Source organism: Salvelinus fontinalis, chromosome 18 (genome assembly GCF_029448725.1).
Source record: "Salvelinus fontinalis isolate EN_2023a chromosome 18, ASM2944872v1, whole genome shotgun sequence".
In the NCBI taxonomy this organism is placed as follows: domain Eukaryota; kingdom Metazoa; phylum Chordata; class Actinopteri; order Salmoniformes; family Salmonidae; genus Salvelinus; species Salvelinus fontinalis.
Window position 1 is genome coordinate 52,985,370 of NC_074682.1, and position 16,766 is coordinate 53,002,135.

Here is a 16,766-nt window from a genome sequence, read left to right on the forward strand (position 1 = left end):
GCGTAATATATCATGTGTATTTCACAAAGAAAAGATGGTCAATATGTGAGAACACGGCACAATTCTGTTTCTCACGTCTTCAGTAAAACAACTGATAATCAGCCACCCGGCTTTCTGAGGGAAACAAATCGAGCGCATCCAAAGGATCCTGCTTTACATTAGATTGACCTATCACAGAGTACTCTTTTTTTCTCCGACCAATCATAAGGCTGCTCTTTGGTTCAGTATTAAATATTCATAATATTTCGCGCGCTTTGTATACCATGTGACGATTTCGCGGGAAAAGTAAGTGGTAAAAAATACATTTGCGTAGCAGCAGTAGAGACAAGCAAGCACGAAATAATGGCGGTGAGTGATTATTATCCAAATCGGCAATATATGTTTTAACATATTTCTTTTTTTGACAGATAGTTGATTGTTTATTTCACGTTTATCTATTCCACTTGCTCTGGCAATTGTAAACATGTTTTTAATGCCAATAAAGCCCATTGCATTGGAAGTTGTTTATGTTCCTTGATAAATTATCGGAGGATTTCTGTTCGTTCGTGATGTCTTTTGCTCGCCAGTCAAAGTTGAGAAAGTGTCAGGAAGCGACAGACAAATCATGTGCTGGTTAACGTTATACCCATAATTGTATTACTCTTCATAGTGACAATGGAGTGCCAATGATGTGCCTAGCCATGATGGCTGACAAACTGGCACACTTTAGCTACCTGGCTAACAATAGAAGCCATGCAGATCACATTTTTTGTGTAATTTAGTTAACTACATGGCAATGAACATTTAACTTACATATATAATATAAACGATTAACTACAGATTTTAGATCAGTTCGATGTCTGACTAGCTAGCGAACTAATGAAAGTTAGCTGCTAAGAGCGTTGGGCCAGTAACCGAAAGGTCGCTGGTTCAAATCCCGAAGTCGATCAGGTGAAAAATCTGTCATGTGTCCTTGAGTAAAGGCACTTAACCCAAATTGCTCCTGTAAATCGCCCTGGATAAGAACGTCTGCTAAATGACTCCTTTTAAATGCAGCAATTTAAAATGGACTGTTAAAGTTAGCTATCTGGCTAGTAAACTGCTTTCCACAGTTTGAGCCTTTGTTCAACATGTTTAAGGAATAGGTATATTAATCTTAGCCAGCAAGCTATCTAGCACTAAACTATGTGTGTTGAGACAATAGATGGACTCTGTAATATATGAAATGCAACAGTCTGTAGCAAATGTAACAATGCAAAATACATCTGACTTGACTGCTTGTCTTCTTCCGTTGTCAGGATTCATCTGAGTCATATCATATGGCAACCAGCCCCGGCAGAGGCTCCAGGCGGGGGGAACTGACCTCCAGCCCCGGAAGAGACTTGCCCCCCTTTGAGGATGAGTCTGAGGGGCTCCTGGGTGAAGGAACTCTGCCTGGGGAAGAGGAGGAGGAGGGAGACGGGGAGGAACTGATTGGAGATGCAATGGAGAGGTGAGCAAGGGAGGAGAGGTAGAGAGGTGTTCAGACCCTGTAGTCTTGTGCTTTACATGTAGTGTTTTCAGGTTATAGCTATGTTATAGCATGTTTACTAAGCACTTATACCACAAATTATATAGGGTTTATAATACAATATGATTTGCTAATACATTCTTCCCATCCCTCCCCATGCAGAGATTACCGAGCCATTCCTGAGCTGGACAGGTATGAGGTGGAGGGTCTGGATCTTGATGAGGAGCTGTCGGAGCTGTCTCCTGGAGCCAGGGCTGCTGCTGAGGACGCCATGAGGAGGAGAGACAGGGAGCAGGGAGGCAGGCTGAGGAGAGGACTGCTGTATGGTGAGAAGTTCTTCATAGTCTGTTATAGATTTTCTGACTATAAGATTAGATGTTCTACTCTTAGATAGTGGGATTGAAACGACACACATCAGGTTAAGAAACTCCTCATCACCTTCCTCTTCCGTCTAACAGACAGTGAGGATGAGGATGAAGAGCGCCCAGCCCGGAGGCGTCGCCTGGCGGAGCGGGCTGCAGATGGCACCGGGGCGGACGACGAGGAAATGATCGAGAGCATCGAGAACCTAGAGGACATGAAGGTAATAAAATATTTATTATATTCATTCCTATTAATTATTTATTTTTCTGTGAAGCGCGTTGTATTTTTACCTTGTACAACATGTGCTATACAAACGGTTGATGGATGGATGAATTGGTTGATGGATGGATGAATTGGTTGATGGATGGATGAATTGGTTGGTGGATGGATGAATTGGTTGATGGATGTATTGATGGATGGATTGCTTGCAGGGCCACTCTGTCAGGGAGTGGGTGGTCATGGCCGCGCCACGTCTGGAGATCTACCACCGCTTCAAGAACTTCCTGCGCACCCACGTAGATGAGAACGGGCACAACGTCTTCAAGGAGAAGATCAGCGACATGTGCAAAGGTACTTATATGTGTGTGTGTATACATATATGTGTGTATATGTATGTATGTATGTATGTATAAAAATATATATATATACACAAAAATATGTGGACAGCCCTTCAAATTAGTTGATTCGGCTTTTTCAGCCACACCCATTGTTGACAGGTGTGTAAAATCGAGCGTACAGCCATGCAATCTCCATAGACAAACATTGGCAGTAGAATGGCCTTACTGAAGAGCTCAGTGACTTTCAACGTGGCACCGTCATAGGATGCCACCTTTCCAACAAGTCAGTTTTCACATTTCTTCCCTGGTAGAAATGCCTCGGACAAATGTAAGGGCTGTTATTGTGGAAGTGGAAAGGTCTAGGAGCAACGGCGGCTCAGCTGCGGAGTGGTAGGCCGCACGAGCTCACAGAACGGGACCGGCGAGTGCTGAAGTTTGTAAAAATTCTTCTGTCCTTGCTTGCAACACTCACACCTGAGTTCCAAACTGCCTCTGGAAACAACATCAGCACAAGAACATTTTGTCGGTAGAGTCATGAAATAGGTTTCCATGGCCGAGCAGCCGCACGCACACACAAGCCCAAGGTGACCATGTGAAATGCCAAGCGTCGGAGAGGAGGAGGAAACGTGTTCTCTGGAGTATTGAATCACACTTCACCATCTGGCAGTCTGACGGACGAATCTGAGTTTGTTGGATGCCAGGAGAACGTGGCAACAGTTTGACGAAGACCAACTCCATATTAATGCTGACGATTTCGGAATGAGCTGTTCGACGAGCAGGTGTCCACATACTTTTGGTCATGTAGTGTATTTATATCAGGAGCTTTGTTAGGTCTGTTCTGAAGTCAGACTGCGGAGTCACTGAAAATTACAAATCACCTTGTATCTATAGTAGGGCTGGGAATTGCCAGGCACATCACGATATGATATCATAATACGTAGGGACCAATATGTATTGCTTTTCTCACGATTCTATATGTATTGCGATTTGATGTATAGTGAGCAATGTTTGGAACATCTGCTGCAGAGAGACGAGAGCCATGAGAACTAGTTTTGATCAGTCAGGGAAGTGCTGAAAACCACGTTGGCTCACTATTTTAAAAAGACGATAGAGAACAAACTATATCAACTACAACAGTAGGGATTCTGCACCTGGCTTTACTTGATCTTTGAAATGGGTTGACCTTGACTGTGTCTAAAGGTTCACGGTCTTGAAGAAAGACTACATTACTGATGTATTTAAACCAACCCCGTCCAGAGAACAAGGAGAGTCTGGTGGTGAACTACGAGGACCTAGCAGCCAGGGAGCATGTCCTGGCCTACTTCCTGCCGGAGGCGCCTACTGAGATGCTGAAGATATTTGACGAGGCAGCCAAGGAAGTAGTCCTGGCCATGTACCCCAAATACGACCGCATCGCTCACGAGATCCACGTCAGGATCTGCAACCTGCCCCTCGTCGAGGAGCTGAGATCCCTCAGGTAAATACTGATCACATGTCTTCCATGATTTAAAAGTAGACGCAGCGATACAAATTTAGCATTAGATCAGGCCAACTTTTGCAATAACAAGAGTGAGAGGCTAGTCTCCTCTACAGTTGTCACAGAGCTACAACATTGCAGTAGAGTTGAGGGAACTCCCATGCACACAGGCTGATACTGAGCCTCTTGCATCACTCCCTCTATAGGATTAATATGATTGCTTTTCCAATACCATGCTAATTTTCTTTTCTCCTCTCCAGACAACTCCACCTGAACCAGTTGATCCGTACCAGTGGAGTGGTGACCTGCTGTACAGGTGTTCTGCCTCAGCTGGGCATGGTCAAGTACAACTGTAACAAGTGTAATTTCATCCTGGGACCCTTCTTCCAGTCCCAGAACCAGGAAGTGAAGCCAGGGTCCTGCCCTGAGTGCCAGTCTTTCGGCCCCTTCGACATTAATATGGAGTTGGTGAGTCAGTCGACCAATAGAAATGCTCTTAAAAAGGTTAGAAATATGAGTGGATTAATAAAAATACTATCTGATAAGGTTGAACCAGGAAGGGAAGCCAGGCTTCCGCCCTCAGCGCCAGGGCTGATTCTTCACCAGAGTGTGAAGGCTGAGGGGCTGACTAATAGATAAAGACTAGGCAAGAAATAAGACATTCTTTCTTTTTTTTTTTTGTCAGACTGTGTACCAGAACTACCAGCGAATCACCATCCAGGAGAGCCCCGGGAAGATCGCCGCTGGCCGCCTCCCACGCTCCAAAGATGCCATCCTGTTGGCTGACCTGGTGGACCAATGCAAACCTGGAGACGAAATAGTGAGTCTGACTCCTAACAGAACTAATCTCTGTAATTCTCAACACTGTAGGGCACTAACATTGTCTGCTAGTGGGATGTACGGGGCTGTGAGACGAAAGACACATGTCATTGCATCAAGTATGATTTTATTAGGTACTTGATGAATGCGAGGCCATTCTGAACAGCCATGTGTTTTTTTACTTGTATTTATTTTCTCATCCCAGCAACATGTCTGACTTTAACATTCTAGATCCTTCTTGTCGAAGAGGGTGTTGACTTATTACGACACGGTAGCTAGGTTATTAATAACGTCTCTTTCCCTCCAGGAACTGACGGGCATCTACAACAACAACTATGACGGCTCTCTGAACATGGCCAACGGCTTCCCGGTGTTCGCTACGGTCATCATGGCCAATCATATCGCTCGGAGAGACAACAAAGTGGCTGTGGCTGAGCTCACTGACGAGGACATCAAGGCCATCGTGGCTTTGTCCAAGGACGAGCGCATCGGCGAGAGGGTAAGTTAGTAGCACCTACTGGTAAACTGTCAGACCACGAGCACATCAGAGAGAGGGTGAGTTAGTAGCACCTACTGGTAAACTGTCAGACCGCGAGCACATCAGAGAGAGGGTGAGTTAGTAGCACCTACTGATAAACTGTCAGACCACGAGCACATCAGAGAGAGGGTGAGTTAGTAGCACCTACTGGTAAACTGTCAGACCACGAGCACATCAGAGAGAGGGTGAGTTAGTAGCACCTACTGATAAACTGTCAGACCACGAGCACATCAGAGAGAGGGTAAGTTAGTAGCACCTACTGGTAAACTGTCAGACCGCGAGCACATCAGAGAGAGGGTGAGTTAGTAGCACCTACTGATAAACTGTCAGACCACGAGCACATCAGAGAGAGGGTGAGTTAGTAGCACCTACTGGTAAACTGTCAGACCGCGAGCACATCAGAGAGAGGGTGAGTTAGTAGCACCTACTGGTAAACTGTCAGACCGCGAGCACATCAGAGAGAGGGTGAGTTAGTAGCACCTACTGGTAAACTGTCAGACCGCGAGCACATCAGAGAGAGGGTGAGTTAGTAGCACCTACTGGTAAACTGTCAGACCGCGAGCACATCAGAGAGAGGGTGAGTTAGGCGGGACCCTGCTGGTATGGCAGGAGGACCCTGCTGGTACGGCAGGAGGACCCCGTGGTCACGAGTCTTTCCGTCTTTTATGTATGGTTTATTTAATAACAGATACAAGCCCATTGACATACTGTGGAAACAATTATTAATGGCTTGTGGCACAATATAGACTGAATGTACAAAACATTAGGAACACCTTCCTAATATTAATTAGCGCCCCCTTCCTTTTGGCCCTCGGAACAGCCTCAATTCATCGGGGCATGGTGTTTAAAGCGTTCCACAGGGATGCTGGCCCATGTTGACTCCAATGCTTCCCATAGTTGTATCAAGTTGGCTGGATGTCCTTTGGGTGGTGGACAATTCTTGATACACACTGGAAACTGTTGAGTGTGAAAAACCCAGCAGCGTTGCAGTTCTTGCCACAAACCGTTGTAACTACTACCATGCCCTGTTCAAATGCACTTAAATATTTAGTTTTGTCCATTCACCCTCTGAATGGGACACATACATAATTCATGTCTCAAGACTTAAAAATCCTTCTTTAACCTGTCTCCTCCCCTTCATCTACACTGATGGAAGGTGACATCAATAAGGGATCATAGCTTTCACCTGGTCAGTGTCTATAGCAAATGTTAATTGTCAATATCATTTGATTGGCTTTTAGTCGTATTTTCTTTGGTCTGTTCATCCCCACCGATACACCCTGTTCATCCCTTGGGCTGTCTCCTGTCTCTCTGCAGGTCTTTGCCAGTATTGGCCCCTCCATCTACGGCCATGAAGACATCAAGAGAGGCTTGGCTCTGGCTCTGTTTGGTGGAGAGCCCAAGAATCCAGGTTGGTGAACCATTCAACATCAGCGGTAGCCAACGCTCCTTCTGGAGAACAACCTTATTTTAAACTGAGTTGGCTGTTTGATCAAATAAAAAAAAGAATTTTCAGTAGCTTTCTTGAATGAGGGCTACTTAGTCCTATGTTATGATTCATCTATCCTTCCTCTGTTCTGGGCTCTTTCCCTCTCTTCTCCAGGTGGGAAGCACAAGGTACGAGGTGACCTCAACGTGCTTCTGTGCGGTGACCCCGGTACGGCCAAGTCCCAGTTCTTGAAGTACGTTGAGAAGGTGGCCAGCAGAGCGGTGTTCACCACCGGCCAGGGAGCCTCCGCTGTGGGCCTGACCGCCTACGTACAGAGACACCCGGTCACCAGAGAGTGGACCCTGGAGGCTGGAGCCCTGGTGTTAGCGGACAGAGGGGTCTGTCTCATCGACGAGTTTGACAAGGTGAGAGGGAGAAAGGGTTGATATGATGGGAGAGAGGGGTTAGAGTTAGACTAAGGGAGTGGACTAGAGGCTAGGACCTTGGTGTTAGTGGACAGAGGGGTCTGTCTCATTGACTTTAAGGGGTGGGGGGGAAAGGGGGTTGTTAAGGTGTGGGGGGGGAAAGGGAGACCAAGTGAAGTATATTTCCAGCAACATTCAAAGTAAAGTATTTGTTCATTTTTAAAACTGTTCAGTGCCTTGTGCAGGGCCATGAGTATTTTCAGGTCAGGAAGATCTCCTAACGATGGAATAGGAAGTGTAGTTTCTCCTGTCTGTGACACTCCTGTAGACTGTAGTGCTCAACATGTCTCTCCTGTCTGTGACACTCCTGTAGACTGTAGTGCTCAACATGTCTCTCCTGTCTGTGACACTCCTGTAGACTGTGGTGCTCAACATGTCTCTCCTGTAGACTGTAGTGCTCAACATGTCTCTCCTGTCTGTGACACCCCTGTAGACTGTGGTGCTCAACATGTCTCTCCTGTCTGTGACACTCCTGTAGACTGTGGTGCTCAACATGTCTCTCCTGTCTGTGACACTCCTGTAGACTGTGGTGCTCAACATGTCTCTCCTGTAGACTGTAGTGCTCAACATGTTTCTCCTGTAGACTGTAGTGCTCAACATGTCTCTCCTGTAGACTGTAGTGCTCAACATGTCTCTCCTGTCTGTGACACTCCTGTAGACTGTGGTGCTCAACATGTCTCTCCTGTCTGTGACACTCCTGTAGACTGTGGTGCTCAACATGTTTCTCCTGTAGACTGTAGTGCTCAACATGTCTCTCCTGTAGACTGTAGTGCTCAACATGTTTCTCCTGTAGACTGTAGTGCTCAACATGTCTCTCCTGTAGACTGTAGTGCTCAACATGTTTCTCCTGTAGACTGTGGTGCTCAACATGTCTCTCCTGTAGACTGTAGTGCTCAACATGTTTCTCCTGTAGACTGTAGTGCTCAACATGTCTCTCCTGTCTGTGACACTCCTGTAGACTGTAGTGCTCAACATGTCTCTCCTGTAGACTGTGGTGCTCAACATGTTTCTCCTGTAGACTGTAGTGCTCAACATGTCTCTCCTGTAGACTGTAGTGCTCAACATGTCTCTCCTGTAGACTGTAGTGCTCAACATGTTTCTCCTGTAGACTGTAGTGCTCAACATGTCTCTCCTGTAGACTGTAGTGCTCAACATGTTTCTCCTGTAGACTGTAGTGCTCAACATGTCTCTCCTGTAGACTGTGGTGCTCAACATGTCTCTCCTGTAGACTGTAGTGCTCAACATGTCTCTCCTGTAGACTGTAGTGCTCAACATGTCTCTCCTGTAGACTGTAGTGCTCAACATGTCTCTCCTGTAGACTGTAGTGCTCAACATGTCTCTCCTGTAGACTGTGGTGCTCAACATGTCTCTCCTGTAGACTGTAGTGCTCAACATGTTTCTCCTGTAGACTGTGGTGCTCAACATGTCTCTCCTGTAGACTGTGGTGCTCAACATGTCTCTCCTGTAGACTGTAGTGCTCAACATGTCTCTCCTGTAGACTGTAGTGCTCAACATGTCTCTCCTGTCTGTGACACTCCTGTAGACTGCAGTGCTCAACATGTCTCTCCTGTAGACTGTAGTGCTCAACATGTCTCTCCTGTCTGTGACACTCCTGTAGACTGCAGTGCTCAACATGTTTCTCCTGTAGACTGCAGTGCTCAACATGTTTCTCCTGTAGACTGCAGTGCTCAACATGTTTCTCCTGTAGACTGCAGTGCTCAACATGTCTCTCCTGTAGACTGTAGTGCTCAACATGTCTCTCCTGTCTGTGACACCCCTGTAGACTGTGGTGCTCAACATGTCTCTCCTGTCTGTGACACTCCTGTAGACTGCAGTGCTCAACATGTCTCTCCTGTCTGTGACACTCCTGTAGACTGTAGTGCTCAGCATGTTTCTCCTGTAGACTGTAGTGCTCAACATGTCTCTCCTGTCTGTGACACTCCTGTAGACTGTGGTGCTCAACATGTTTCTCCTGTAGACTGTAGTGCTCAGCATGTCTCTCCTGTAGACTGTAGTGCTCAACATGTCTCTCCTGTCTGTGACACCCCTGTAGACTGTGGTGCTCAACATGTCTCTCCTGTCTGTGACACTCCTGTAGACTGTGGTGCTCAACATGTCTCTCCTGTCTGTGACACTCCTGTAGACTGTAGTGCTCAACATGTCTCTCCTGTAGACTGTGGTGCTCAACATGTCTCTCCTGTCTGTGACACTCCTGTAGACTGTAGTGCTCAACATGTCTCTGTTCTCTAGATGAACGATGCAGACAGGACCAGTATCCACGAGGCCATGGAACAACAGAGCATCTCCATCTCCAAGGCTGGCATCGTCACCTCGCTCCAGGCACGCTGTACCATCATCGCTGCCGCCAACCCTATCGGTGGTCGCTACGACCCGTCTCTCACCTTCTCTGAGAACGTGGATCTGACTGAGCCTATCGTGTCTCGTTTTGACGTCCTGTGTGTAGTCAGAGATACTGTGGACCCGGTGCAGGTGAAGACTATTGGCCAACTTCTCAGCTTTCTGTTGTTCTCTCATCATCCCTGTAATGATATGACCGGATGTTTTGTTAGTTAGCTGAATGAATTGACACTTGTTCTTTGCAATATTGCAACCTTCTAACTTGTCTTTGTCCACCATTTTACAGGATGAGATGCTGGCTCGTTTCGTGGTGGGCAGCCACATCAAGCATCACCCCAGCAACAAGGAGGGTGGCATGGCTGGCTTGGAGGAGGTGGTTCTGCCCAACACAACAGACGTACCTCCTATCCCCCAGGAGCTGCTGAGGAAATACATCATGTACTCCAAGGAAAGAGTCCGGCCCAAACTCAACCAGATGGACCAGGATAAGGTGGCTCACATCTACAGCGACCTGCGCAAAGAGTCCATGGTGAGTGTGTCACAACCGCTGGTTCGAGCCCTCAGCCGGTAAGACTGTAAGCTAGCTAGCTGAGCTAAAGCCTGGGGAGATGATGCAAGGCCCTTAGCTGGCATGGGTCCATCTCATGTCCCAGAACATTTCATTGATATTTCAGTTCACTTTCTGAGTTGATGCCGAACCTGAAACGAATGAAACGGATCCTTTAACATGTAGTTGTATTTTATCCTGGAGGGGTCGTGACCTTCATATGTCCAAACTGTCTACTGACAATAATAATTCAATAACTTAATGTGTCTGTGTAGGCGACAGGCAGCATCCCCATCACGGTGCGTCACATCGAGTCTATGATCCGCATGGCGGAGGCCCACGCCAGGATGCACCTCCGAGACTACGTAGTGGAGGATGACGTCAACATGGCCATCCGAGTCATGCTGGAGAGCTTCATCGACACTCAGAAGTTCAGCGTGATGAGGAGCATGAGGAAGGTAAGCACAGGGAATGTGCTAGACTATACGTGGGTCGTGTTCACTAGAGCAAATTGTAGCGAAACGTTTTGCAACGGAAAAGGGTAATAATATGCGTTCTTCTAGTTCTGTAAAGGGTAAGATGGTGCAGGAGGGGAAAAGCCCAACATAGATTAGTCTCCACTTAGTGGTCATACACTATTAATATATAAGGATTGGACGGTCTGTCACAACACGGTGAATAGAGTATGTCAAACATGGGTTCCTGGTCCTCTAGATGTTACCTGGCGCTCAGACGAGATGTCAAGCTGCTGCTTTTTATTCTGAAACCTACTCAGACCTGCCAACATGCACACATTTTCCGTACCGACTATGCAATTCTCTGTCCAGGTACGAGATCCGAGTTAAAAGTATGCAGAAATGAATAGGGCCTGATTTTTGGTTTGTTTTTTTACAAACAAAAAATAAATCCACTGAGTAAATCTCACATCCCGATTCTCAAACTGCAACAGACAGACATGTACGGAGTTTGTGTCAACGGACATGGAGATGAATACATCATTATTGGACGTAGCTACCCCCGTGTCTGCCCCTCTTCCTGTTTGCTGACTGTCAGCAGTACGTAAACACATGGACAAATCTCTTTTTGATACTGTGTGTTGTGGAAAAGTAAACACTAATTGTTTCAAGCTAACGTTAGCGAACATAAGATGGACATTCAGTGGGCTCTAAAGTGCCAGCAGTTCACTCGCATTTGCTAGTGAGAGAAATTAAATGCAAATGCGAAAAATAACTGGTCGCTTTGTGCGAGTGTGATACAACTAATGGGACGCAGAATTAAATATGTATTTTCCACTTAACTTTACGAGGATCACGCAACCTGATAGACTGTAACTAATTATGATCCATGTCACAAAAAGTATCATAAAAAATAAATATAAACCTCTTGTCGTCAAATGGAGTCGGGAGTTTAGAGGACTGTACGATGAAGAATGAACTGGTATTGGCTATAGAGGCAATGCCTTGGCACTAGATTTGTGATTACATAATTTCAGATTTTTGAAATGAATACATGTGCTGCAAAGAAATACAATGGGCACATTTTACATAGGTTGAAACACCGGACTCTTCTAGCGGTCAGATTCCCTTTGCTGAACAGAGGTCAGATTCCCTTTGCGGTAGCCTGCTGAACAGAGGTCCGATTCCCTTTGCGGTAGCCTGCTGAACAGAGGTCCGATTCCCTTTGCGGTAGCCTGCTGAACAGCTGTCAGATTCCCTTTGCGGTAGCCTGCTGAACAGCTGTCAGATTCCCTTTGCGGTAGCCTGCTGAACAGCTGTCAGATTCCCTTTGCGGTAGCCTGCTGAACAGCTGTCAGATTCCCTTTGCGGTAGCCTGCTGAACAGCTGTCAGATTCCCTTTGCGGTAGCCTGCTGAACAGCGGTCAGAATCCCCTTGCGGTAGCCTGCTGAACAAGTTTAGCCTAGTTAAGCTTTGTTTAGCCAGACTTCTACCAAGTGTGTAAATGGAATGCTGTCAAGAAAAAGTTTTCCAACCTTTTGATAGACTGGATTTAGTACAATTCTACAATTGCGATCAGACTCACAAACAGCATGCACACGAGGGTGGGGGGAGAGAGAATCTCAAATATGCCGCGCGCGTCTGGTACTCTAAAAAGTTGGACAGGGTTGGCAGGTCTGCTAAGTTATCCCTCGTTTCCTCCTCTCTCTAGACGTTTGCCCGTTACCTGGCGTTCAGAAAAGACAACAATGAGTTGCTGCTGTTCATCCTGAAGCAGCTGGTGTCGGAGCAGGTGGCGTATCAGAGGAACCGGTACGGAGCACAGCAGGACACCATCGAGATCCCAGAGAAAGACCTGGTGGACAAGGTAATGAGCTGATGGTGGTGTCTTAATGAATAGTGTAAAATGTATTACTTACATTTCTACTGTAATGTACTATATCAAGCTGTTTCCTCTCGGTCTCCTCTCCCTTATTGTATTCTAGCAAGATGCTAACAGCGTCATCGCCGGTGTAGTAGGATTCAGTCTTAGTCCTACATTGAAGCTTTGCCTGTTTGATGGTTCGTCTGAGGGCATGGTGGGATTTCATATGTGTCCCACTCCTTGAAAGCGGCAACTCTAGCCTTTAGCTCTGTGCAGATGTTGCCTGTAATCCTTGGCTTCTGCTTGGGGTATGTACGTACAGTCACTGTGGGGACAACGTCATTGATGAAGCTGGTGACTGAGGGGTTATACTCCTCAATGCCATTTGATGAATCCCGTAACATATTACAGTCTACTAGCAGGACACTCAAGGAGCATCCACGTCATCAGACCACTTCCGTATTGAGCGAGTTTCTGGTGCTTCCTGATTTTAGTTTTTGCTTGTAAGCAGGAATCAGTAGGATAGAATTATGGTCAGATTTTCCAAATAGAGGGAGAGCTTTGTATGCTTCTCTGTGTGGAGTAAAGGTGGTATAGAGAAGAAGTGTGAAGTTGCTTTCTGTTCTTCCCCTTGGGGAAAATGTTTAATTTTGTTGTCAATGCTGATATACACTGAACAAAAATATAAATGCAACATTCTATATCTTGAGTACATTAAACATAATTTGCAGCTATTTGTGAAGTTCAAAAGTTTCCAACATATACAGTGCATTCGGAAAGTATTTAGACCCCTTGACATTTTTCACATTTTGTTACGTTGCAGCCTTATTCTACAATGGATTAAATTGCTTGTTTCCCGCAAGCTACACACAATACCCCATAATGACATCACAATACCCCATAATGACATCACAATACCCAATAATGACAAAGTGAAAACAGGTTTAGATTTTTTTTTACAAATGTATTAAAAAACTGAAATATCACATTTACATAGGTATTCAGACCCTTTTACTCAGTGCTTTGTTGAAGCACCTTTGGCATTAATATCAGCCTCGAGTCTTCTTGGGTATGACGCTACAAGTTTGGCACACCTGTTTTTGGGGAGTTTCTCCCATGCTTCTCTGCAGATCCTCTCAAACTCTGTCAGGTTGGATGGGGAGTGTCTCTGCACAGCTATTTTTCTGGTCTCTCCAGAGATGTTCAAGTCTGGGCTCTGGCTGGGCCACTCAAGGACATTCAGAGACTTGTCCCGAAGCCACTCCTGCGTTGTCTTAGCTGTGTGCTTAGGGTCATTGTCCTATTGGAAGGTGAACCTTCGCCCCAGTCTGAGATCCTGAGCCCTCTGGAGCAGGTTTTCATCAAGGATCTCTCTGTACTTTGCTCCGTTCATCTTTCCCTCGATCCTGACTAGTCTTCCAGGGCCTGCCGCTGAAAAACTTGGGGGTGGAAGCTGTTTAGAAGCCTCTTGGACCTAGACTTGCTGTGCGGTAGCAGAGAGAACAGTCTATGACTCGGGTGGCTGGAGTCTTTGACAATTTTTAGGGCCTTCCTCTGACACCGATTGCTCAGTTTGGCCGGGCGGCCAGCTCTAGGAAGAGTATTGGTGGTTACAAACTTCCATTTAAGAATGATGGAGGCCACTGTGTTCTTGGGGACCTTCAATGCTGCTGACATTCCCCAGGTCTAAACCTGTTTTTCAATTTGTCATTATGGGGTATTGTATGTAGCTTGAGGGGGGGGAAATATTTGATACATTTTTGAATAAGGCTGCAACGTAACAATGTAGAAAAAGTCGAGGGGTCTGAATACTTTCCGAATGCACTATACGCTGATAAAAAATGTAAACGCAACATGTAAAGTGTTGGTTCCATGTTTCATGGGCTGAAATAAAAGATCCCAGAAATGTTCCGTACACACAAAAAGCTTATTTTTCTCTTTTTGTGCACACATTTGTTTACATCCCTCTTAGTGAGCATTTCTTTGCCAAGATAATCCATCCACCTGATCGATGTGGCATATGAAGAAGCTGATTTAACAGCATGATCATTACACAGGTGCACCTTGTGCTGGGGACAAAAGGCCAATCTAAAATGTGCAATTTTGTCACAACACAATGCCGCAGATGTCTCAAGTTGAGGGAGAGTGCAATTGGCACGTTGACTGCAGGAATGTCCACCAGAGCTGTTGCCAGAATTGAATGTTCGTTTCTCTACCATAAGCCGCCTCAAGTTATTTTAGAGTTTGGCGGTACGTCTAACTGGCCTTACAACGCAGACAACATGTATGGCGTCGTGTGGGCAAGCGGTTTCCTGTAAAACGAGTGCCCCCTGGTGGCTTTGTGGTTATGGAATGGGCAGACATAAGTTACAGACAACTAACACAGTTGCATTTTATCCATGGCAATTTGAATGCAAAGGAATACCGTGCCGAGCTCCTGTTTTTTGCGGGGGTGGGGGGGGTTGTATCTTTGACCAACAGATGTATATCTGTTTTACCAGTCATGTGAAATCCATAGATTAGGTTCCCAATTAATTGATTTAAATTGACTGATTTCCTCATCAAATTTTCTTATTTATTTATAAAGCCCTTCTTACATTGTCTGATGTCACAAAGTGCTGTACAGAAACCCAGCCTAAAACCCCAAACAGCAAGCAATGCAGGTGTAGAAGCACGGTGGCTAGGAAAAACGTCCCTAGAAGCGAAACCTAGAGAGGAACCAGGCTCAGTAAAAATCTTTTGAAATTGTTGCTTATGATTTTTGTTCAGTATAGTTGAATTGTTCTGTTCTCTCCTTCCACAGGCCAGACAGATCAGCATCCACAACCTGTCAGCGTTCTATGACAGCGACGCGTTCCGATCCAACAAGTTCTCTCACGACATGAAGAACAAGTTGATCCTGCAGCAGTTCTAAATCTGTCCATCTGCTGTTGCCTGGGGGGGGGGACTACCTACTGTGTTCTAAATGCACCCTATTCCCTATGTAGTGCACTAGTTTTGGACCAGGGCCCATAGGGTAGTGCACTAGTTTTGGACCAGGGCCCATAGGGTAGTGCACTAGTTTTGGACCAGGGCCCATAGGGTAGTGCACCACTTTTGGACCAGGGCCCATAGGGTAGTGCACCACTTTTGGACCAGGGCCCATAGGGTAGTGCACCACTTTTGGACCAGGGCCCATAGGGTAGTGCACCACTTTTGGACCAGGGCCCATAGGGTAGTGCACTACTTTTGGACCAGGGCCCATAGGGTAGTGCACTACTTTTGGACCAGGGCCCATAGGGTAGTGCACTAGTTTTGGACCAGGGCCCATAGGGTAGTGCACTAGTTTTGGACCAGGGCCCATAGGGTAGTGCACTAGTTTTGGACCAGGGCCCATAGGGTAGTGCACTAGTTTTGGACCAGGGCCCATAGGGTAGTGCACTAGTTTTGGACCAGGGCCCATAGGGTAGTGCACTAGTTTTGGACCAGGGCCCATAGGGTAGTGCACTAGTTTTGGACCAGGGCCCATAGGGTAGTGCACTAGTTTTGGACCAGGGCCCATAGGGTAGTGCACTAGTTTTGGACCAGGGCCCATAGGGTAGTGCACTAGTTTTGGACCAGGGCCCATAGGGTGCCATTTGGGACACTATCTCAGTCTGGATGTGTAAATAATTGTAAATGTTTGTCACCCTGTTGGAAGAAGGAAGCGTTCTAATATGTCGTAAATGGTCCAATTTCTTATCAATGTTACAATTAGTCTGGATTCATGGTCTGGATTCATGTATGACTTGTGTGAATGTAACATGTATATTTCTTCATTACGAACTTTTCAACTTTCTCATCTTGGAACACAGCTTGTGTGTTTATGAATTGTTAGTCTTTTTGTAATGTTATGGTTTAGCTGTATTAATGTTTTTGGAAGATTAACTACAATAGTTGTGGGTTAATTTCAGTCGACCCAGAACTAAAGTATTGCATCATTTTTGACTGCACCATTTACACTTAGCAAAAAAAATAAACGCAACATGTAAAGTGTTAGTTTCATTATCTGAAATAAAAAAATCCCTTAAATTGTACATGCGCACAAAAAGCTTATTTCTCTCATTTTGTGCACAAATTTGTTTTCCTTGTTAGTGAGCATTTCTCCTTTGCCAAGATAATCTATCCACCTGACAGGTGTGGTCTATCAAAGTTGATGAAACGGCATGGTCATTACACAGGTGCACCTTGTGTTGGGTCCATAAAGGTGCTGTTTTGTCCACAATGCTACTGATGTCAAGTTTTGAAGGAGTGTGCAATTGGCATGCTGACTGCAGGAATGTCCACCAGAGCTGTTGCCAGAGTGAGTATTGAATGGTAATTTCTCTACCATAAGGTGCCTCCAATGTTGTTTTGGAGAATTTGG

General features: G+C 45.8%; 1 protein-coding gene across 1 annotated transcript; it reads left to right on the top strand.

Moving 5' to 3' along the window:
• The first annotated feature begins 6 nt into the window (after positions 1-6).
• Positions 7-16,437, top strand: LOC129815750 (DNA replication licensing factor mcm2). The gene is made up of 16 exons (XM_055869839.1): positions 7-348; positions 1,278-1,471; positions 1,652-1,815; positions 1,948-2,072; positions 2,284-2,422; positions 3,667-3,886; positions 4,147-4,354; positions 4,572-4,706; positions 5,013-5,204; positions 6,561-6,654; positions 6,847-7,097; positions 9,408-9,647; positions 9,802-10,044; positions 10,338-10,520; positions 12,230-12,385; positions 15,186-16,437. Exons 1-16 carry the CDS (start codon positions 343-345, stop codon positions 15,294-15,296), a joined length of 2,661 nt encoding a protein of 886 aa, XP_055725814.1. The 5' UTR covers positions 7-342; the 3' UTR covers positions 15,297-16,437.
• The last annotated feature ends 329 nt before the right edge of the window (positions 16,438-16,766 follow it).